The sequence below is a fragment of the Thunnus albacares genome, chromosome 8 (genome assembly GCF_914725855.1).
Source record: "Thunnus albacares chromosome 8, fThuAlb1.1, whole genome shotgun sequence".
NCBI classification, from domain to species: Eukaryota; Metazoa; Chordata; class Actinopteri; order Scombriformes; family Scombridae; genus Thunnus; species Thunnus albacares.
Genome location: NC_058113.1, coordinates 32,967,892 through 32,992,528, shown reverse-complemented (window position 1 = coordinate 32,992,528; position 24,637 = coordinate 32,967,892). Strand labels below are relative to the sequence as shown.

At 35.7% G+C, this 24,637-nt stretch overlaps 1 protein-coding gene and 1 long non-coding RNA gene across 2 annotated transcripts; one reads left to right on the top strand and one right to left on the bottom strand.

Annotated features, from left to right (window-relative positions):
* Window positions 1-11,346: 11,346 nt before the first annotated feature.
* LOC122987209 (NLR family CARD domain-containing protein 3-like) lies at window positions 11,347-23,988 on the bottom strand. The gene is made up of 13 exons (XM_044358973.1): window positions 23,752-23,988; window positions 22,537-22,597; window positions 21,917-21,966; window positions 21,729-21,829; window positions 20,267-20,404; window positions 19,803-19,848; window positions 19,350-19,575; window positions 16,990-18,772; window positions 16,719-16,892; window positions 15,313-15,486; window positions 15,049-15,222; window positions 14,436-14,482; window positions 11,347-13,731 (listed from the first exon to the last, which is right to left on the bottom strand). The coding sequence occupies exons 5-13, from the start codon at window positions 20,383-20,385 to the stop codon at window positions 13,187-13,189; spliced, it is 3,288 nt and encodes a 1,095-aa protein (XP_044214908.1). The 5' UTR covers window positions 20,386-20,404; window positions 21,729-21,829; window positions 21,917-21,966; window positions 22,537-22,597; window positions 23,752-23,988; the 3' UTR covers window positions 11,347-13,186.
* Window positions 22,950-24,068, top strand: LOC122987239. Its single transcript, XR_006404474.1, has 2 exons — window positions 22,950-23,399; window positions 23,727-24,068. It is a non-coding gene; the product is annotated as an uncharacterized LOC122987239 (long non-coding RNA).
* The last annotated feature ends 569 nt before the right edge of the window (window positions 24,069-24,637 follow it).

Below are 24,637 nucleotides of genomic sequence, written 5' to 3'. Positions count from 1 at the left end.
ACAAACAGAAATGTCATATTTCCATCATGTTTTCCATCATTTGAGCTTTGACGTACACTGTATTGAATTTACTTTTCCAGATTTTCTGGAAATTTAGTTAAACTTTGCGCTGCATTTGGATGCAAATGTGGCTACTGAAACACCAAGTTGGAAATTTAAGATTTGAGGGTTTGTGCTTCATGCTGAACTCTGGAGGATATTCACTCTGAGCAGATTCTGATCCAGCTTCAGATCCACATTCATTCATCTTCAGGCCTTCAGCAATTCTATAGAAAGATCACTGCAGTCTACATCAAGCTTGACTAAGATCTCATAAGGATTTTGTGTCTGTGTTGCTTTCAACCACAGAAAGCTTCACTAAGAACAGAATTACCCATTACAAATATTTCTTTCCTAATATGACTTATTTATAACTAAAAAAACAAAGTTATGGAATATAACACTAACATTAACACTAATTAATACTAATAAACCCTCCATATAATAGTGTAGACAGCTGTTTTCATCAAAAGAAATCTGATAAACTCACTGTTCACGACCTGCTGCAGCAAACAGACACAGTTAAGAGACTAACTGGTATATAAAGTGAAACATGAAGCAGTTAAAGAGACTTAAACTTACATTTATCAGGCAGAAACAGGAATCTAATGAGATGGATAATGTTGCTTCACGTCTGCAGGATGTGGAAGTCAGATGTTTGGAAATAACATCACCAGCTGCTTTTCCTGTTTGAAGAAACAGTTTAAAGTTTAAACATTTATATCTGGATTTCCTTATTTTCTTTATCCTGCAGTGTATTTTTCTACTGAATGTGATGGATATACCTGTCTTTGTTTCCTCTTGTTTGGCTCTTTCAGCTTGGTCTCTCTCCTTACCTGCACATACACATTTAGTTTTATTAATGTTCGTCTTTTATCATGACATATTGATTGTACAAAGTAAGAAATAACCACGACCACCTGAACACCTTTTCAGACTTAATGTGCTGACCAGGAGCAACCAAACAAGCAGTGGTGGTAATGTGCAGCACCAAAGACATACAGTTGGCTCTTTTCTAGAGTGTTTGATTCACATTATTTGTCATGTGAGTGACACTTGCAGAACAAAAGATAGAGTGTCTTAAACTAGGGCTGCAACTAACGATTATTTTCATGATTGTTCAATCTGCTGATTATTTTCTTGATTAGTTATGTCCACAAAGTACTGAAAAATGCCCGTTATAATTTCCCAGAGTCAAAAGTGATATCTTTGTTTTGTTCCATCAACAGTCCCAAGAACAAAGATAATCAGTCTACTCTCATGTGACAAAGAAAGCATCAAATCATCACATCTGAGAAGCTAAAACCAGCAAATATTTGGCATTTTTGCTTTAAAAAGAATAAAACTATTAACTTTTAACTTAATTTTCTGACGATCAACTTATCGTTGTAGCTCAGTCCTAAAACATGCCCAGTAATAGAAACGAATAAAATTTTTTTAAAAATGCAGACAACAGAACATTGCACTTACTTTTGTTAAGGTTGCAGAGTACCTTGACATACTGTCCGATGATTTGAGAGGAGTAAAAAACCTGTGGATGTAAGTAAACATGAAAGGAGAAATAACATATGGTGAAACTGAAATAAAGAAGTGAAGATTGTGTTGCAAGTGAAAGTTCTGCATGAGAAAAATAAAAGTACATAAGTATTATGAGCTTGATGTAGTTAAAGTATTGCAGTAAAAGTACATAAGTATTATGAGCTTGATGTAGTTAAAGTATTGCAGTAAAAGTACATAAGTATTATGAGCTTGATGTAGTTAAAGTATTGCAGTAAAAGTACATAAGTATTATGAGCTTGATGTAGTTAAAGTATTGCAGTAAAAGTAGTGGTTCGGTCCCTCTGACTGATATATTATTATATATGACATCATTAGATTATTAATAGTGAAGCATCAGTGTTAGAGCAGCAAGTTACTGTTGTAGCTGCTGGAGGTGGAGCTAGTTTACACTACTTTATATACAGTTAGCTAGTTTAGTCCAGTGGTTCCCAACCTAGGGGTCGGGGCCCCTCCAAAGGGTCAGCAGATAAATCTGAGGGGTGGTGAGATGATTAATGGGAGAGGAAAGAAGAAAAAACAAAGTTCTGATACACAAATCTGTTTTCAGTTTTTGGACTTTTTCTCTAATCTTTGATTTTTGCTGAAATATTGGATCATTTGAACATTTATTGAAATGAAAGCATGTGAGAAGTTTAGAGGGAAAAATCACTATTTGGTGGAGCTGTTAACAACTCATAGACATGTGAAATGTGACCCCGACTACACACTGCTTTTTGTAAGACGTCAAAAGACAAAAAGGTTGGAAACCACTGGTTTCATCTTTAACAATGTGTTGTATTTTAAAAGCTTGTTATATTATCCATTGTGTCAAATCTTCATCTGAAAAGTAACTAAAGCTGTCAAATAAATGTAGTGGAGTAGAAAGTACAATATTTCCCTCTGAAATGTAGAAAGTAGCATCACACGGAAATACTTGAGTAAAGTACAAGTACCTAAAAAACAGTATATGTACATCAGTATATGGTTTTCTGTTTATTCTTTTGCTATTGTATTTTGCCACTAGATGGCACTGCATAATCATGTCTCCCACACCCCCCAAAATAATGACGCAGTTCTTTAAATATGCAGTTTAAGATTATCGGTGCTGTTTACAAACTAGTCGAGTATTAAACCTGAACATACAGACTATATCTATATATTTATATATCTATATATATATACACACTGTGGATAAACTGTCCGTGTTGATTTTAATGTATTTTGCACTTTTGCATAATGCACCTAAGGACGTTTGAGGGAGAGGAAATAAAATTACTTATTATAATCATCAACATTATCAAACTATTAAACATAAACTTGTTTTATCGTCTGGTCTGCAGAAAGCACAACAATAATATAATGTTTAATTTAAATGTTAAATGAGCTCTTCTGTTTGCTTTGTCTCATCTCTCCCTCTAAAGTCTAAACTGTGTATTCCCCACAAACAACGTCACATCGACGCGTTTTTATTGTTTTTTGAATGTAAAATCTATTTTTCTAGCCAGAGATTCGTTAATGTTAAAGAAACTTACCGCTCAGTGCAACCGTCGTACCCCCCACTCCACAAGTCAGTTTAAGTTTCGTTATAAACAATATTAAAAATACTTTCACTTTCTGCAGATAACTATCAGCGATGCACCAACCCCGCCTACATAAACATAAATAAACTTTAACATTAAAGATCTGATACTTTATGACAAATAATTTGCTGTATTTGCATCTGAACTAACTGTTCTTCTCCTGCCATGACTTTGATATTCAGCTTCCCTTTTTAGAAGAATGTGAACTCCAGGAAATAGCGTATTATACGTATACGTATATAATATACGTATACCGTATAATTGTGATGACTGGCGGTGATAAAATATTGAATAATTAGTAATTAGTAACATGTAGTAATTAAATATGCTGTTGTAAATGTTAACGGTGTGTGTTAAACCAGCAGAAAGGTGTCCATATGAACAGTAATGTAATCATTCCTCCTGTTCATACTGGATATTAAAAGATCCTTCAAATGTGCTTTCAATGGAAGTGACGGAGGCCAAAATCCACAGTGTGTCCACACAGTCATTTAAAAGTCTCTGTGAAGCTTATATTCAGCTTCATCAGTCTGAGTTAGTCATATCAAGTGGATATCTGACACATTTACAGTCTTTTTAGCATCAAATTCCCTCTTTTCCCTGTTTCCTCGGACAGTGTTTCCCTGTTGAGCTGCAGGTGGAAGTATAGTAACAAAAAGAGGGACTTTGGCACTAAAAAGACTGTAACGTTGAAAGATATCTACTTGATTTGACTCTGAAGCTTCATATTAACTTCAGATAAACTTTGAAATACATCTTTGCACAGAATATTTATATTTAATAATCTTCAATTTAGATCTCAACTGAGACAAACTGAGAAAAATCATAAAAGCAACAAATAAAACTGAACTTTATGTTTCAGCAAAAACTCAAAGCAGATTTGCAACTACTTATAGTTAAATCTATATTATTTTCTTACTTCTATAAAAATGTGGATTAAGTTGAGTTCTACATTCAAGGCTGTCACATCTTGCCTGGACTTCTTGTGTTCTTTGGGGTCTCCTGGTTTGCACTTCTGTTTAGTCCTTCGGTTCATAAGGGTTTTCTTGTATGATTTGGGTGATGGGTTTAGAGGACTGCATCATTAGTTTGTTGGGTTGTGTGCTTGGGTTTGTGTTCGTGGCTGGTTTAGGATGGGTTAGTGCACGTGGCGTTGAGTTTGTTTTCTGGGTATTTGTTCTGTTTCCCTTGTGTGTTCATGTACTCCTCCACACCTGCCCTGCATTTGGACTCGTTAGCCCTGCCCTGCTCTGTTTTCCCCACACCTACCCTGTGTTAGCCTCGTCAGCCCTGCCCTGCTCCCTGTGTTTCCTCAGCCAATCAGCTCCCTGTATGTTCACTCCCCTCTCTTGAGTTCTCCACCCATCTCCCCACCTGCACCTCATCTCCTTGTTAGTTCAGTTTCTTTTTAAGTTCTGGTTTTCTGTTCAGTCCTTGTTGGATCGTTTTGTGTTGTTTCATCTGCTAGTTCTGTTCAGCTCTGTTTGCCTGTTCATGACCATCCACGATTAAAGGAGATTTTTTCATCATATCTGGATTCCGGCCTCTGTGTTTGGGTCCACTCCTGCTTCCCCACCTGACAGAAGGTGTCTGTTTTGATTTGTGAAAAGTGTCAAAACAAGAGAAGGAAAATGATCTCATGTTGTAAATCACAGCTTTGTTTGAATGAGGAACCAAATAGATGTTTTTGGACACATTGAGACAGTTTTGCTCAAAAAAGGTACAATTTTAATCAGTAAGTAAATTACTTAGTACAATTCATTTGAGGATTTTAAATTGTAAATTAATATTTGACAGAACAACCAAAACAAAGAACAAAAATCCAGAAACAGAAAGTCTTCATCAACAACAAAATAAAGACTTGAAATGGTTGTTAATCAAAAATAGTTTTAGCTAATTAAAAAGCCAGAAGTTGTGAGTTAAAAGCAAAGATCAGATTTGGCAAACTGTGTTTTAAATTGATTGATGAATCATCGTACATGTAAGAAATTTGATGTTTTCCACTTGTTTTGAAATTTATTTTTTTTGCAAATCAAACTTTGCTTTGGACTCAACTGAATGAAAAAAGCTTTTCAGTCATTCCTGCTGAAGTTTGTCCCTCGTGAAGTTTTGCAGTGATTCACGTCGACTTTATTCTTCAGATCTTCATGTGATGAGCTGTGAGGAAACATTTAAAGAGGCATGAAGAAAAACCAACAAAATATTATTCTGAATAACTGCAGTAATGTAAGAAAGCTTTACAGCTCTACTAATCACCCTCAGCGTGGATGATTATGGATATAATCTTCTATAAATAACATTTTAGATATGTAGATGTAATATTGTTTTTTTTATGTCAACTGAGAATATTTTTATAAATAATCAGGCTACAACTCATTATTTGAACTATTGTTTAATCTACAGATTATTTTCTAGATTAAATCAATTCATCATTTGGTTTATAAAATGTCAGCAAACTGTAGGAAAATGTGCATCACAAGTTTCCAGATACTCAAATTATGCCATTGTCTGTTTGAACTCCTTCCATCTGGCAGATGTTATAAACCTTCTACGCCCACATCTCCAGACCAAGAAATAGCTTTTTATCCAGAGCTGTAACTGTTCTGAATCACTAAATACCCTTCATAACCTGTCTGACGGTTACTGTTATACACTGTTATATACTGCTATATATTGTTCATACTGTTATATACTGTTAAATACTGTTCATACTGTTATATACTGTTACATACTGTTATATACTGTTAAATACTGTTATATACTGTTATATACTGTTACATACTGTTATATACTGTTAAATACTGTTCATACTGTTATATACTGTTACATACTGTTATATACTGTTAAATACTGTTATATACTGTTATATACTGTTCATACTGTTATATACTGTTACATACTGTTATATACTGTTCATACTGTTCATACTGTTATATACTGTTCATACTGTTCATACTGTTATATACTGTTATATACTGCTATATACTGTTCATACTGTTCATACTGTTCATACTGTTATATACTGTTATATACTGCTATATACTGTTCATACTGTTCATACTGTTACATACTGTTATATACTGTTCATACTGTTATATGCTGTTACATACTGTTATATACTGTTCATACTGTTATATACTGTTCATACTGTTCATACTGTTATATACTGTTCATACTGTTACATACTGTTATATACTGTTACATACTGTTATATACTGTTCATACTGTTACATACTGTTATATACTGTTCATACTGTTCATACTGTTATATACTGTTATATACTGTTCATACTGTTCATACTGTTATATACTGTTATATACTGTTATATACTGTTCATACTGTTCATACTGTTCATACTGTTATATACTGTTATATACTGTTCATACTGTTCATACTGTTATATACTGTTATATACTGTTCATACTGTTCATACTGTTCATACTGTTATATACTGTTCATACTGTTCATACTGTTATATACTGTTCATACTGTTACATACTGTTATATACTGTTACATACTGTTATATACTGTTCATACTGTTACATACTGTTATATACTGTTCATACTGTTCATACTGTTATATACTGTTATATACTGTTCATACTGTTCATACTGTTATATACTGTTATATACTGTTATATACTGTTCATACTGTTCATACTGTTCATACTGTTATATACTGTTATATACTGTTCATACTGTTCATACTGTTATATACTGTTATATACTGTTCATACTGTTCATACTGTTCATACTGTTATATACTGTTATATACTGTTATATACTGTTCATACTGTTCATACTGTTCATACTGTTATATACTGTTATATACTGTTATATACTGTTATATACTGTTACATACTGTTATATACTGTTATATACTGTTACATACTGTTATATACTGTTACATACTGTTATATACTGTTATATACTGTTATATACTGTTCATACTGTTATATACTGTTACATACTGTTATATACTGTTAAATACTGTTATATACTGTTATATACTGTTCATACTGTTATATACTGTTACATACTGTTATATACTGTTGATACTGTTCATACTGTTATATACTGTTCATACTGTTCATACTGTTATATACTGTTATATACTGTTCATACTGTTCATACTGTTATATACTGTTCATACTGTTCATACTGTTATATACTGTTCATACTGTTCATACTGTTATATACTGTTCATACTGTTATATACTGTTCATACTGTTCATACTGTTATATACTGTTATATACTGTTCATACTGTTATATACTGTTATATACTGTTCATACTGTTATATACTGTTATATACTGTTATATACTGTTCATACTGTTATATACTGTTATATACTGTTCATACTGTTATATACTGTTATATACTGTTATATACTGTTCATACTGTTATATACTGTTATATACTGTTCATACTGTTATATACTGTTATATACTGTTATATACTGTTCATACTGTTATATACTGTTATATACTGTTCATACTGTTATATACTGTTATATACTGTTATATACTGTTCATACTGTTATATACTGTTATATACTGTTCATACTGTTATATACTGTTCATACTGTTATATACTGTTCATACTGTTCATACTGTTATATACTGTTATATACTGTTCATACTGTTATATACTGTTATATACTGTTCATACTGTTATATACTGTTCATACTGTTCATACTGTTCATACTGTTATATACTGTTCATACTGTTCATACTGTTATATACTGTTATATACTGTTCATACTGTTATATACTGTTATATACTGTTCATACTGTTCATACTGTTACATACTGTTATATACTGTTATATACTGTTATATACTGTTCATACTGTTATATACTGTTATATACTGTTATATACTGTTCATACTGTTCATACTGTTACATACTGTTATATACTGTTAAATACTGTTATATACTGTTATATACTGTTCATACTGTTATATACTGTTACCTTATTTATTGTTATTTATAGCATAGATACAGAAGTCTCACACTTAATCTTGTTGTACTTGTACAATGACAATAAAGATATTCTATTCTAATGGCTGCAGCTCTAATGCTGATGTTAACCTTAAGCTCAAAGCACCACTGTGTACAGCCTCACAGAGCTGTTAACATGGCTGTAAAAGGCTGAATATGTTTGCATGTGGTAAATATGTTAAAGAAGCAAAGAGGAAGTTTAAACAGTACAAATAGATACCATCAGGTCAGTGGCAGAAATGAGGTCAGCAGCCTGTGGTGTGATATCGTTTGCCACAATATCACAGATGCAAAAAGAGGTGTTTAAAATATCCTGCTAAAGGTGTCGATGCATCAAAGCAGCTCTTATGCTCAACAGTGAAAACCTGAACTGTAAAATCTAGCAGCTGTAATGTTGTTTGTGTGTCTGTGTATAGCTGCAACTACTAATATTTTTTCTTACCGGTTAATCTGAAAATAGTGTTAATCACTTAATTAAAAGTCGAAAAATAGTGAAAAAATGTCCACTGCAAGTTCCTCGAATCTTGTTCATTTGACCAAGAGTCACAAAAATATTTAGTTACAATACCAAAAAAAAATAGGGCCCATAGAAAGATCCTGCATCATGTCCTTCATTACTGATGCCAACGAATCAAACATCAGAACAGCTCAAAGCTCAAAGTGATGAACTGCTGAAGAGGAAACAAGCTGCAGTGAACAAGTTCACTTTGACCTCATCTTGCTTAAATTCTGTATTACATCTATTAGTGGCTCATATCTCTCATATATTCTCTCTCTTATAACTTCTCTATCTCATATTAAATATATCAAACAGTGAGTTTTCAGCTGTCATTGTCAGCATTATTACAACATCCAGAATCCTTTTTCAGACAGTGAAAAACAGCTAAATCTCCTAATCTGAAAGAATGTGGATGCAGCAGTATATCCACACAATTCAGCATCATCAGATTAAATGATGATCTGTTAGAAAACTGTCTCTGCTTGAGATCCTTCTTCTTCATGTTTAATCTACAGCGGCTGTTTAGTTTCACTCTGTGTTGTTGACATCCTCCCTTCCGCATTATTTCCTGTTCACTGTTGCTGAAGGGCGTTTCCACAGCAACAGCAAGTTAAATTTAACCTCTTTGATACCACATAGAATGTAACTTAAAACCTATTTCACAGTCATGAAAGATCAATAAAAACCATCAGGGATGATAAGGACTAGAATTATTAACCAAGTGCAATATGAGATGTCAAAATATATATATTTATTTCACAGAGTTAAAGTCATCTTTATTGGCCAACTATGTTTACACATACAAGGAATTTGACTCCTAATTTGTAGGTACAGTATATCACAATCATTCCCAATAATATAACTAATGACTTATTAATCATGACCTGGTTGTGGATAAGCAGCAGAAAAACAATGTATGAATTGATGATAGATTAACTAATCAAATAAACAACTAATTCATTTAAGGTCAGAGGTCTGGAACAACAGGATTGGGGATTTTCCAGACAGGTTTTGCTGAAATCACATTAAAAAAACCTGCAGATACTCATCATGTGCAGGAAGCATCATCAAGCAATCTGTGATTTTTAACGACATCTGCTGGATGAACCAGAAATTGCATTTTCCTCAATTAGACCTTTTCTACAGATATCTGAAAGTACAAACAGAAACACAGGAGAGAAACTAAACTTCAAACCACAGAGATTCAGTTTCTACCAAAGTACCGAGAGTCTCCAAACACAGCTGGTTTGAGGGGGAGAAGCGGTGAGAAGGAGGGTCATGATGGGTCGGCCGCAGCCGGCGAGACGTCAAACCGCTTGGAGGCTTGAGGTTGTTGTTGTAGTTATTGTTGTTGTTGGTGTTTCTCTGTGTCTCTCCTTCTTCTTTCTTTCTCTGTCAACCCAACCAGTCGAGGCAGATGTCGTCCACCTAGAGTCCGGTTCTGTTTGAGGTTTCTTCCTGTTAAAGAAACAGGCGCGACTGTGTGTAAACTGGAAGTGGAAACGTGACATGGTTTGACTCTGTGTGACCAAAAGTGTCGATGGAGAAACCCTGAATTTGTCTCCACCTGCTGTCAACAGTGTTGGTCTACAGAGAGCAGATGTCAGTCCTTGTTTTGATTCCCATCATATAACTGCATCAAATACAGCCTGACAACTGGACTTACTGTAACTTTTTTCATGCTCTGTACTGAAGGGATCTGGTGCACCATTTCTCAGCAATGGAGGTGAAATTTGAGCTAAATGTATTATTTTCTTTATCAATTAATCTCTTGTTTTTCTAACTGATGGTTTAGTCAATAAAATATATAAAAAAAAGTTTCATCAAACGTCCAAAATTCAAAAGATATCATTTTAAAATAATAAGCTTTACTTTAAGTGCCCATATTTAGCATTAATGAGCAGCATATAAACAATGAATATCAATTAACACAATTTAATGTTTATAACACACTATAATGTAGTTGTAACCAGATATAATGACATTATTTTAAGTGTTCATTATTATTACAGTATTTGTCAACAATTATAAATCTATGAAGACATATTTTATATTATTACAACAGTGTTTTACTATATTGTTTCATTATCTGTTTTTATTCAGCAGTTATGAAGTTATAACTGTTGACAAATACATTAATAAACACATCTGCTTATAACTTCATTATAGAGTTACCATAACATTTAATAGACTGAAACCAGAGGATGTTCTGCATTTTTGCATTGATAAATGACTTCAATGATTTACTGATTGTCAAAATAACAACTGTAGATCATTTTCTCTGCAGTTGTTATTTAGTTAGTTGTTTCATACCAAAATATTAACACTTATTTCACAAATATATAAACCAGGAAATTATGCACCAAAACTCAGCAACCCTAAAAATAACAGACTGATAAATATAGAGGATTGCACTAATGTTTAACTGCTGTACCTAAACGCACAGCGTGATTTAGCCAAGTAGGACGTGATCCTGGATCAACATTGCGATCAACCAATCACAGCCCTCTGACATCATCAGTGTACTGCTTCTGTGCTTCTCTCAAAATTTCTTTGTGGCTCCAGAGACAGTTGTGCTTCTTTTCTTCAGAGTTAAGCTAAGTTTTCCTAATTGAATTTATCAATTTATTAATTTATTAATAGTCAGAAAACTGAACAAAATCCTTAACTGCATGTCTTTAATATTTAATATTTATCTCTCGATAAGAATCACAGATGTTTGTGTGAAAAAAGGAGGGAAAATGTGTGTCATCACAGATCTTTGTGTGACTCACAATGGTAAACAAGTCAAGGATAAGTCTGATGTATTTTTTATTGTTTATTTTTTTGTTACTGTCAGCATGGCCTCTATGAAAAGAGCAAAAATGAGTTTCTCTTATGAATAAGTATGGTTTAACTAGCCATCAACAGGAGTAGTTCACATCATAAGTTGTTTCCAGAAAAACTACAATGTTCGTGTTCATTTTATTGATGAATTATTCTGACCACAGCAAAATTAGGGCTCTTTTATTATCTTTACCCTTTATTGTTAGTGAACAATATACTAGCTAACCCTGTAATTTAAAATTAACTTAATTAATTTACTAAGTACAAAATCAATAAATATGCAGCTTTTCTTCCTTTCATGTCATTGTAAATTAAATATCTTTGGGGATTTTTTTGTTCTGTTGGTCAGACCAAATATAAAATATGAAAACATGACTTTTGATGAATATTTGTCATTTTGTGAAGGATTTGAAAATTAGTACTTTAGCGCCATCAAGTGGTGTTGCAGTGTTACAGAAATGGATGCTGCTTTACCCCTTTATAAAGTGATCCTGTGTAATTCAAACTGCAATTTTTAGCTTCATTAAAGATAGAAATATACATAGAAAAATATTACCAGTATATTACATAATTATGTGAAATAATATTGAAACATTTTTAAAATGTTTATGGTTAATGGCTGAGCTGTCAATATGTTTTAATAGATTAGAATGTAAATGACTTAAGTTCAGGCTAAAAATGTAAATAAAGAAATATATGCGTACAGTGGAAAATGTCAGAGGTAGGCTATAACACAGGGATGTCCTTTGTTGCCCTTCATCTTCTTAGCTTTAAAATGCTTTTCAAAAAAGGATGAAGTAATAAAGGATGTTTTCTTTTAATAATATTTTTACATATGTTATATAGCTATGTTTTTTAAATAACTGAATGTATGTTACGTATAAGTATATATTGGTTTTATATGTTACGGATAAAAAAGAATAGAAACAAGACTAAATTTACAATAGGTCACATATCCCTCTCTCCCCTTTTTCAATCTGCCTCTCAGTAACAAATAGTTAACTCAATGAATAATTCAATGAAGCAATAAAGTAAAAAAAACTCTGATGCAGGTTGTAAACTGTACATGCTATAGAACATGATTAACATATCAGTGACCCTCCAGGATGCCGTCTGAATTAAGACTTAAAACAAGTTGCAGTATGAAGATGACACACAGAAAAGTCCAATATACATATACACAGATTACAAAAGATTTTTTATACAATTAATGCTGCAGTATCAACAAAGTAAAGTCTGCTGTGCATAACTAAAAATACACATGATGCAAAGTTAACAAAGTGCAAAGTTAACAAAGTGCTGTTATATGTGACAAGTTATGATCTTCTCTCCACTGTAACGGTACGTCTGGTGTCTTATAAGTCCATGTGATCCCGGTACTTATATGTGCATGACACAAAAATAACTAACTAAAAAATAACTAACTAGCTTATTTTGAATCCACACTGCCATGCTATCATCAGCATACTAATATGTCAAGGAAAAAGTCAAGAGATCACCAAAGTCAGTTCATTGTCTGGGAACCTTGAATGTCTGCATAATTTGAATATGTAAAATATATGTGTATATGTATCTGTATGAATGGCTAAAAACAGATTTCTGGGACATGCCCCGAACAGCAGGCACACCTAAAAGTGATCATTGTGATTGTTTGAATGTTAGTATGAACAATGACTAATCAAGTCTTTTCTTCTATTTAAGCTGTTTCACTTACAAGCCTCACTGAGGAGCCCTCACCCCACACTCTGAAAACTGGGTAGAGCGGTTTGGTGAATTTGGTGTGGAAGGTGTGCAGGTGTGTCAGCGATCCTTCAGTAGACACTCTGTAGAAGGACAGCATGCCAGCCTTCCAGTCCAGATACACCGCCAGTCTGCGAGAACCTGCTAGAGGGACATGAAGGACGATGCTCTTGTAGTTATGATGCACTCGGTAGCCAGGAGCAGAGCAGTGCAGACCCCATGATATCTCATTGTATCCCATCACACAGTCTTGGTCTGGACCTTTGCGACGGATGTCCTTGTAGGTCACTCCGATCCCAGCCCAGTTCCCCTCCCACTCCACCTCCCAGTAGCAGCAGCCTGTCAGGCCCTGTTGGAACAGGACTTGGAACGAGAAGTTGAACCTGTCTGGGTGGTCGGGATACGGCTGCTCCTCTTGGCCCTGGCTAACTTTTCGGTTCCCTTCAGAGAGGATGAGAAGTTTGTGGGCTGTGTTTGGATCCATTGTGAGCTCACATGCATCTGATGGCAGGAAGAAGTCAAGCAGTTAGACATTTATACTGACAGTTTATACCACCGCCACTGAAAATACTTACTACTCAATGGCTGGCAGGCATCCATGCATCAGGAAACATCAAACATAGCCCCAGTCAACAATGTAATCACTGTTTAAATCAGTGCTCGAGGTATTAAACTGCAGGTATCCATCACTACAGTACTAATGCTTCATGTTCTGTTAATTCACTGGTAAAACTAACATAGCCATGGATTAGACTGATAGGAAATGCTTAAAAACATGATGAATATTTAAAAACAGCCTCATTTTTCTGAGGAAAATTGCTTCATGTGTTAAGACAAAGCAGCAGCAACCACATCTTGAGGCCAAAGTACCTTTAAGTGCCAGCGATGGCTGTAGGATGCTCCAACTGACTCCCATTCAAAATGCCTCAGTTTCTCTCAAAAAATACTAAGATTGGTGTCAATCTCTAAGTTCAGACCCTCTAATAAGTGTGCTAGTCGTCATTATGGAAATTATTACTCTGTTAATAAGATTTAAAGACTTGCAGTATAGTCAGTGGTGGAAGAGGTGTTCAGATCTTTTACATAAGTAAAATTACCAGTACAGCAATGTAAAAATACTGCATTACAAGTAAAAGTCCTGTATGAAAACTCCTACTTAAGTAAAAGTACAACAGATTTTTGACAAATAGAAAATCCAAACTTACATTGTTTCAGTCCTGGTTTAAACCAGTGTTCTGCATTGTGGTCAACTCTGTGGAGCAGATAGAAACATAATGATTAAAGCTTCTCTGAAGGTTTTTCAAACTTCTTAATTTGACCCATGAAAACATCACAGCAGTAAAAAACAACACTGAACACTACAGTTGAGGCTGAAGGCATTCGCTTTTGGAGATATTTAGTCATAAATCAAAGTACTGGACAAGTGGAAATTTTTGACCTGATGATGGTGAACCAGATTTCATGGCAATTCATCCAATAGTTGATGGTGGCGCTAGTGTAAAAAAAATCAGTGGTTCATCATAATCAGTAGGATACATCCTCTGGGAACAATGAATGTCTATACAAATGCATGAATGCCAATCCATTTAATAGTTGTTGAGATATTTCACAGGATAAGTGAAGACTTTTGCCTGTTGGTGGCGGTAAAGAGAAAGTCAGAGGATCACCAAGGTTATTTTTGAATGTTTTCTCTGAGGATCATGAATGTCTGTACAAAACTTCATCTTAATCCATCCAATACTTGCTCAGACAGCAGTCTAGATCAAAGTGGTGGACCGACTGACTGGCTGAAAACAACCATCAAACTGTTTTCTTTACCTCAGTTTGGTAAATTCACATCGTCCTTCCTCCAGAGCTTCAGAGATGAGCCTCACTCCACTTTCTCCAAGGTGATTGTAGCTCAAGTCCAGCTCTCTCAGGTGGGACGGGTTGGACTTCACAGCCGAGGCCAAGAAACCACAACCTTTCTCTGTGATGTTACAGAATGACAACCTGTGACAGAGTGACAGAATGCACCTTTAACAGCTGGTTGTTACTCTTCATAACTATTAAAGTTGCATTAATAGTTGCTTGAAATGATACCTGATGGTTTCCAGTTTACAGCCCCTATTTCCCAGTCCGGTGCAGAGCAGTTGAACTCCTGAGTTTCTGATGTCGTTGTCAATCAGGTCAAGCTCTCTGAGAGGTGATGAAGGACAAATCAGGACTGAAGCCAGGTCCTCACAGCATCTCTGGGTGAGACTGCATCGGTTAAGCCTGAAAGGACAAACAATGCAAAATAAAGAAATCAAATGCAAAGATACAAAAAACTACCACATTAAAATGATCACATAGTTAAATCACACCTGTCAAAAACTGAACATTATAAGCTTTACAATGGCCACACTTGTTTCAGGGTTCTTGTATTGGATTGTGTTACACTGTCAAGTCTTAATTGTCATTCTTTATTATTTTGCACATTAATAGTAAAATGTGGTAGAGAGTATAAAAGTCAACAAGTAAATGTATATGAGATATTGAAAACTTGGTTGTTGTGTCAAAACAAAAAGTCAAATGTTGTCGTGTCTCATACTAAAACCTTAAGCAAAAGTAAAGTAAATTATTGAAAAAAGAATCTGAATGACACACTTTTGCTTTTTGTATCAAGTTTGCTTTACTTTTTATTTTTTGTTTCTGTTCAAGTTTTATGTAGTCGAACACAACCACCTTTAGATTGAGTGAAAAAGCTATACAGTAGCACAATATTGCAAGAAAGAACTGCACTAGTGCAAGACAAAGAGTCTACAGCCCCGCCAGCAGCTCTGTACTTAATCTCAGAATCTTTCAAATAAATGATTGTACTGGAGATATGAGTGAGCAGCATTCCCATTTTTTCTTTGACATCTGCCTGGAAGTCATCATCTCACAAGAACAGGTGTGTTTTCCTTCAGTTCAACATGATGATGCTTTGTAGGTAATGTTTACCTGGTTACTTTCATAGTTAAGTGTGTTAGCATGCTTTACTAAGTAGCACTAAAAACAAAGTGATGAAACCTAATGAGAATGTCATTCTTTTTTTGTCATACACCAACATATTGGACAAATGAAATTGGATAAACTTATCCTGTGGGGAACATGAATGTCAATTTGGACAAAATTTCAGTCAACCAAATAGTTTGTTCTCATAAAGGTGCTAGATGAAAAGTCAGAGGATCACCAAAGTCATTGGATTCATCCTTTGGAGACCTTGGATATCTACAAACTTTCATGCTAATGAACACATATTTGCTGAGATATTTCAGTTTGGGCCAAAGTGGTGGTACCGCTGCTACTACAATGAAACCTTTTTGTTGGCCAAATCCAGGGTTCTTGTACCATGACTTTCAAAACATAGTCTAAAATGTGGTTAGTATACTGTAGAGTCTGTCTGTAGTTGCAGTCGTCAGATTTTTGAAGACTTCAAAAATCTTTGTTCAGTCACATTTTTGTTAGTTGCAGCTTTGACTCACCTCAGCGTCTTCAGTCTGCAGTGTCGGCTCTTGAGTCCGGTGCAGAGAAGTGCGATTCCTGAGTCTTGTAAGTTGTTGTCACTAAGGTTTAAATGATTCAGCTCATTAGAGTTTGAGCTGAGAGTGGAGGACAGCTCCTTACAGCAGTCTGCAGTGAGATTACAATCATTCAACCTGATAAACAGAAAGACAAAGTGAATTTGTTATTTAAATTTGCAACCTCAATGGATGATTATTAAAAATAAAACTGTGAATGATGAGAGAGACTTGCATTGCTGATTTGGATGCTTTGATGGCTGGTAGGAGCCTCACAAGGCCTTCTTCCGTCCTGGAGTATTTCTTGAGCTGGATTTCCTCTGGCTTCTCTGGTGAGGTCAGCAAGACAAAGACCAGAGCTGCCCACTGAGCTGCAGAGCACTCGTCCATCACTGAGTCTCGGTCTGACTCCATGTAGCTCTGGATCTCCTCCACCAGAGAGTGGTCGTTTAGCTCATTCAGACAGTGGAAGAGATTGATGTACTTCTCTGGATGATGAGTCTGACTGATTCTCTCCTTGATGTACTTGATGGTTTCCTCATGACTTTGGGAGTGGCAGGTTTCTACTTGTATCTTCAGGTCTCTGAGCAGAGCCTGACTGGAATCCAGAGAGAGTCCGAGGAGGAAACGCAGGAAGAGATCGAGGTGGCCGTTGTTGCTTTGTAAAGCTCTGTCCACTGCAGCTTTGTGCAGTTCAGATACAGGCTTTTTTTGGGTCATTTGTTCAGAGCTGATCATCAGGTTTACACCAGACACCTTATACATCACATGGACATACAAAGCTGCTAGAAACTCTTGAACTGACAGATGTACAAAGCAGAAGACTTTTTGTTGCATACAGGGCTCTTCCTTGAAGACTTGAGTGAACACTCCTGAGTACACAGATGCTTCTTTGACATCAATACCACAGTCTCTGAGATCCTCCTCATAGAAGATCAGGTTGCCTTTCTCCAGCTCCTGGAAGGCCAACTTCCCAAGTGACATGATCACCTTGTTATTCCCCTGGGAGTCCAGTTCTTGTTCCTCGCCGTACTTGACATGCTTCTTTGTGGTCTGATGAGCCAGAAAGTGGATGTACATCTGAGTCAAAGTCTTTGGCATTTTTCCTCCACTTGCTTTGGCACACATGTTTCCCAGGACAATAGAAGAAATCCAGCAAAACACCGGCACGTGGCACATGATGTAGAGACTTCTTGCTGACCTTATGTTTGCAATTACTCTTTTGGCCAAGTTTTCATCTTCAATTTTCTTGTGGAAGTACTGCTCCTTCTGTAGGTTGTTGAAGCCTCGTATATCAGTCACTCGGTCAACATACTGTGGAGGGATGCAGCTGGCGGCAGCAGGTCGGGTAGTTATCCACAGACTGGCTTCTGGTAGCAGGTTACCTGCAATTAGGTTTGTCAGCAGAACATCTACTGAGGCTGCTTGTGTAGCATCACAACATTTCTCATTTCCCTTGAAATTCAGAGGGAGTCTGCACTCGTCGAGACCATCCAATATGAAGAGAACTTTGTACATTTTCAGGTCTTTGACTCCAGATTCTTTCAGGTCTGGAGAGAGGTTACACAGGAGCTCCATCAAGCTTTGTTTCTCATTTTTTAACAAATTCAGCTCCCTAAAAGGAACTGAAAACAGGAGCTGGATGTCTTGATTGGCCTTCCCTTCTGACCAGTCCAGCATGAACTTCTGAGTCAGCACTGTTTTACCAATGCCTGCTATCCCCATGGTGAGCACTGTTCTGATTGGTGTTTCTTGTTTGGGTAAAGGCTTGAAGATCTCCTCGCACTTGATCAGAATTTCCGAAGATTTCCGTCTGTTGAACGCGGTCTCAATTTGTCTCACTTCATGTTCATTGTTGACCCCTCCACTGCCCCCCTCTCTCAGGTAGATCTTTGTGTAAATCTTTCTGAAAGGCACAGGCCATTGCTGTGTACTTATCTCTTCCAACAAGTTCTCATTTTTTGTCTTCACAGAAGATTTTAGTTTCTGTTGGTACATTCCTAGTTCTCCATAATGACCTAACAGCACAGAAATGTGTAACATCAATAATAAGCCCAAACTGTTATGTTCCCATAACTCTCCTTATAACTCCTAAACTTGCCTGAGAATCATTATAATTTTAAGTTTTCTTCAGTATCAAAGTAATCCAGTGATAGTTGTTTGTACATACATGGCTACACTGAAAACAGGAGTTGCTAATAGCGACTTTGGCATACTTTTACTGAGGACGATTTGAAAAAAAAAAAACCTTGCTCAACCCAAATTCAAATTCAAATATTAGCCCGCAAAGACGTTCAGGATATTGGCATGCAAAGTGCATCTAAGGGTGACAGGGACTCAGTCATGAGTTGGACCAATTGAAATTTTGGCCTGTTGGTTGTATTCATTGAAAAAAAAAGGATCATTAAAATGTTTATGATTCATCTTCTGGGAACAATGAATGGGAGCACCAAATTTCATGAAAATTTATCTGAGAGGTGTGAAGATGTTTCACACTGGACCAAAGTTAATAAATGGATGAATTGGTACAAAAACTTAATGTATTACATTTATTGAACATCAGCTGTTCTAGTAAGATAACATGAAGTCTCTTACTTTTCTCAAGTGTGTGAGCATGTTCATCCTCATTCATCTTCCTCAAAACATGGAGGGCAATCTTCAGAGCAGCCTCACTTGTTTCATCATCAAACTCAACCAGTGGATCAGGGAGTTCGTCCTCCTGCTCGTCTTCCTTAAACAGTCCTTTGTGTTTTGTAGAAAGGACCTTCTTATGTTGTTTCACAGCTTGCTTTAGAAAGGCCACAGCTTCGGATTCAAATACCTGACAAATACAATGTTTTTTACTAAGCTATAAGATTTTTTATACATACATTATATTCCCCGAGGGAACGTGTTACACAACACTGTTTTATTTTGGAATTATGTTAATGCAATGACACTAGACATAGCTACCCTAATGACTTAGAAAAATGTAACAATAAACAAAAAACGATTCATTATGTATTCTTAATTTATTATTAATTCATTGATAAATACAGTATTGCCCACCTCCAGTGTGTCTGGGCTCTGCTGAAAGCTTGATGCCATCTGGCTGCTGAAAAAAGCATATAGTCCTCATAGTAACATAACATTTTCAAATCAAGTAGTCTGTCTTGTCAGATGCGGTAAATTTTCTACCTACTCCACTATGAAATCAATCGAATTCATCTTTATCCTATTAGTCAATACATAACTATGAATATTAAAACTGTAATTATTCTTGGTACAATTCATCACGTCTCCCTACATGTCCAACATTAATCCGCTATTTTATGAATTTAGATTTCCCATTCCAATATATATCAAATAGTTAAAGATATGAGAGTAATACATCCCTACAGATTATTATTACCAATACCAATATAATAAAACTTAATATTAGAACCTTTTCATTCTCATTTCAGTATGACGGCCAGTGGTATAAAATCTTGCTCTTTGCAATCATAACCATCTAACAGCATTGATAATCTTACCTTGTTCCTGAAGCTCTGTGTTCACTGCTTAAGTCTGGAGGATATTCTCTGGAGCGATCACTCTTAGCAGACATAGAACTGATTATTGAAGACGTTGTTCTACTCTCAGATTTCCTCATCTTCTTGACTTCAGCAGCTCTGAAGTAGATCAGTAACAATGTAGATTACAACCATTGTTTTGGCAGCACTGAATACAACCACAATCTGATACAGTTTTGCTGTAAAATAAATACATAATATCACATCAACACACTGTTGTTGGTGCTGAAAAATGCAACTACTCAGTATAAAGTCGAATAAAGACCTTGATCTTTGTCTTTTGATGACTGTAGTCTAAACCAGACACATAATGCAGACAGATTAATAAATCACGGTACAGAATCTGGGATGTGCCAATCTGGGAAATTAAATGTGATTAAAAGATAAGGTTGGCAATTTACTATAATTTTATATTATTGTTTAGAAAAAACTCCAAAGACTAATAACAGGGATCATGTTTTGAGTCTCTCAGAGTAGTTCTGTGTAAGGCAGATGCTACTGAGCATGTGCTGAAACATGGTTCTGTTTACAGCTTTACTAGCTTGTTGTGCCACATATCACAACCTCTTGACTTTATACTACATTATAAATTTCTCAAAGAACATCAGTACAAAGTCAAGAGGTTGTGATATGTAGCATAACAAACTGGTGAAGCTGTAAACAGATGTAACTGACAGCTACAGACAGTCTGTTACTCTGCTGAGATTCAGTTTGTTAAACCTAAACAGAAAAATCATATTTCCATCATGTTTTCCATCATTTGCGCTTTGACTGCAGCTCTTTTAATGACATCATGTCGTTGTGTCCTCTTCTTCTGCAATGGTTTAATGGTACTGACTGCATCATCTCCTAATATTCACACAACAGTAGTAGGTGGAAATGTACACTATATTGAATTTACTTTTCCAGATTTTCTGGTAGTTTGGTTAAAATTTTGCACTACATTTGAATGGAAACTGGATACTGAAATGCCAAACTTGAATTTTAAGAATTACACACTCTGGAAATGGTTTTGTAAAAGCTCAGTATCTATGGGGAGAAAAAAATGGCAATTTAGTCTGGACAGAGGGCTGAAACACTGGGAGAAATATGCATTCATAAATTTATCCAGGTTTGTGTGGATATTCTCGCCAACACCAGGCTTTAGACATGATCAAACAACATGTCCAATAATATGGGGCGGCTGTGGCTCAGGAGGTAGAGCGGGTTGTCCACTAATTGGAAGATCGGTGGTTCAATTCCTGGCTCCTCTAGTCCGCATGGCGATGTGTCCTTGGGCAAGACACTTAACCCCATGAATGATTAGATCCTCTGAAATCTGATAAACCCACTGTTCACTACTTGCTGCAGCAAACAGACACAGTTAAGAGATCAACTGGTGAAGAAAGTGAGACATGAAGCAGTTAAAGAGACTTAAACTTACATTTATCAGGCAGAAACAGGAATGATGATAATGTTGCTTTACGTCTGCAGGATGTGGAAGTCAGATGTTTGGAAATAACGTGGCCACCTGCAGAGCTCTTCCTGTTTGAACAAACAGTTACATTCATATCTGGATTTCCTTATTTTTTATCCTACAGTGACTTTTTCCACTGAATGTGATGGATATACCTGTCTTTGTTTCCTCTTGTTTGGCTCTTTCGGCTTGGCTTCTTTCCTCACTGGCACACACACATTTAGTTTTATTAATGCTCGTCTTTTATCATGACATATTGATTGTACAAAGTAATAAATAACCACGACCATCTGGACACCTTTTCAGACTTAATGTGCTGACCAGGAGCAACCAAACAAGCAGTGGTGGTAATATGCAGCATCAAAGACATACAGTTGGCTCTTTTCTAGAGTGTTTGACTCACATTATGTGTCATGTAAGTGACCACTTTCAGAGCTAAAGGGAGAGTGTCTTAAACTAAGGCTGCAACTAATGATTATTTTCATTACTGATTAATCTGCGGATTATTTTCTCGATTAATCATGTCTACAAAATACAGAAAATGCCTGTTATAATTTCCCAGAGTCAAAGGTGACGTCTTCATATGTCTTTTTTAGTTTGACCAACAGTCCCAAAGACAATCAGTCTAACAAAGAAAACATCAAATCATCACATATGAGAAGCTAAAACCAGCATATATTTGGCATTTTTGCAGTGCACCTGTCCTACAACATGCCAAATAATGAGAATGAAATATAAAATTAAAAAGCTGTACAGAACAGAACATTGCACTTACTTTTGTGAAGACTGCAGAGTACATTGACATACTGTCAGATGCTGTGAGAAGAATAAGAAACCTGTGGAAGCAAGTAAACATGAGAGGAGAAGTGGTCATGGTGAAACACAAAATAAAGAAGTGCTCATGTGAAATACTCAAGTACCTCAGAAAAACAGTGATGTAAACTGTAAATGTACTAAGTGACTTTCCACCACTGTATATTTAGTATTACAGCAGAGCAGGTGGGTGCACCAGCATTTACAAACATTTAGCTTGCAGCCTCATACTGTCATTATTAATCACTTACAATAATTAATAATTATTATGAATCTATTGGTATTTATCACAGATCATATTCAATCTATAATATTAATTTCACCAGAATCTAAAGTGATTTCCACTCATCCTTCATTATGGGACAGAGTCAGACCTGAATGCACTTCTTGAGTTTAATGTTTAAATCTGCTGCATCAAGTTTAAAGTTTAAGAGCTATGTATATAAACTAATGACGTAATTAATAAATTAATGAATTCGTTTTTTAATTAACACATTTACATCAGCAATTTTCTGCCAGCATTCCTCTCTCGCCTTAATTGCAGCGACAGCGTTGCTTTTTGCTTATTATGTATATTATTCATATCTCTCAATTATAATGATATGCTCCTGCTGACTGACGTAGCGACACGCGATTGGTCCATTTTGTGCGGGAAAAAGAGTCAATAACGCCAAACTCCTCCTTTAATGGAAACATACACACACATAGAGCCTGCAGCAGAAAGCCTGTGTTGACAAAGACAACTGTTATCCTCCGTCGTGGTACCATTTATCTCTGATCACGAGTTTAGGGTTTGTCGAGCCAGCTCACACAAAGAAAGCCTGAGTATGTTGAACTTGCTTCGTAGTTCACCCCTCTGAAAATACAGAATATTTATATAGATGCACTGTGGATAAACTGTCTGTGTGGATTTTAATGCATTTTGTATAATGCACATAAAGACGTTTGAGGGAGAGGAAGTTAAATTACTTCTAGGCTGATAATCATCAACATTATTCTCATGTAATATTTAATATTTATGTTTAATCAGCTGCTCTGTTTGCTTTGTCTCATCTTTCTCTCTAAAGTCTAAACTGTTTATTCTCCTCAAACATCGTCACATCGACTTGTTTTACTGTATTTTTAATGTTAAATCTAATTTTCTCCCCAAAGCTTCGTTAATGTGACAGAAACTCACCGCTCAGTGCAGCCTCCGTCCGTCCTGCTCCGCCGAGACTGCAGACAAACTGGCGGGAAATTTTGATATAAACAACTGTTATACTTTCACTTTCACAGAACTGGATATGCTCCTGATGACACGCCTCCAGTGCACTAATGCTGCCTGCATAAAATCGTAGTTTTAACATTAGAGATCTGATACTATGATGGATAATTTGCTGTATTTGCATCTGAACTAACTGTTCTTTTCCTGCCATGACTTCATCTTAGTCATCAAATATTAGTAAGTATTTAGTTAATAATGGGTCTAATGAGCCATTTATAAAACTTTACCAGTCGCCTGCTAATGTAACTGTAAATACATAAGTAACAAAAGGGTTCATGTAGTAATTAAATCTGCTGTTGTAAATGTTAAAGGACGGTTCATCACTCTTCAAGTGTGTGTTAAACCAGCAGTCAGGTGTCCATAGTAACAGTGAAAGAGGTTTTCCTCGCTGTAATCATTCCTCCTGATCATACTGGATATTAAAAGATCCTTCAAATGTGCTTTCAATGTTAGTGATGGAGGATAAAATCCACAGTGTGTCCACACAGTCATTTAAAGGTCTCTGTGAAGCTTCTATTCAGCTTCATCAGTCTGAGTTAGTCATATCAAGTGGATATCTGACACATTTACAGTCTTTTTAGCATCAAATTCCCTCTTTGTGTTTCCTCGGACAGTGTTTCCCTGTTGAGCTGCAGGTGGAAGTATAGTAACAAAAAGAGGGACTTTGGCACTAAAAAGACTGTAACGTTGAAAGATATCTACTTGATTTGACTCATTTGGACGCTGAAGCTTCATATTAGTTTGCAACTACTTATAGTTAAATCTATATTATTTTCTTACTTCTATAAAAAATGTGGAT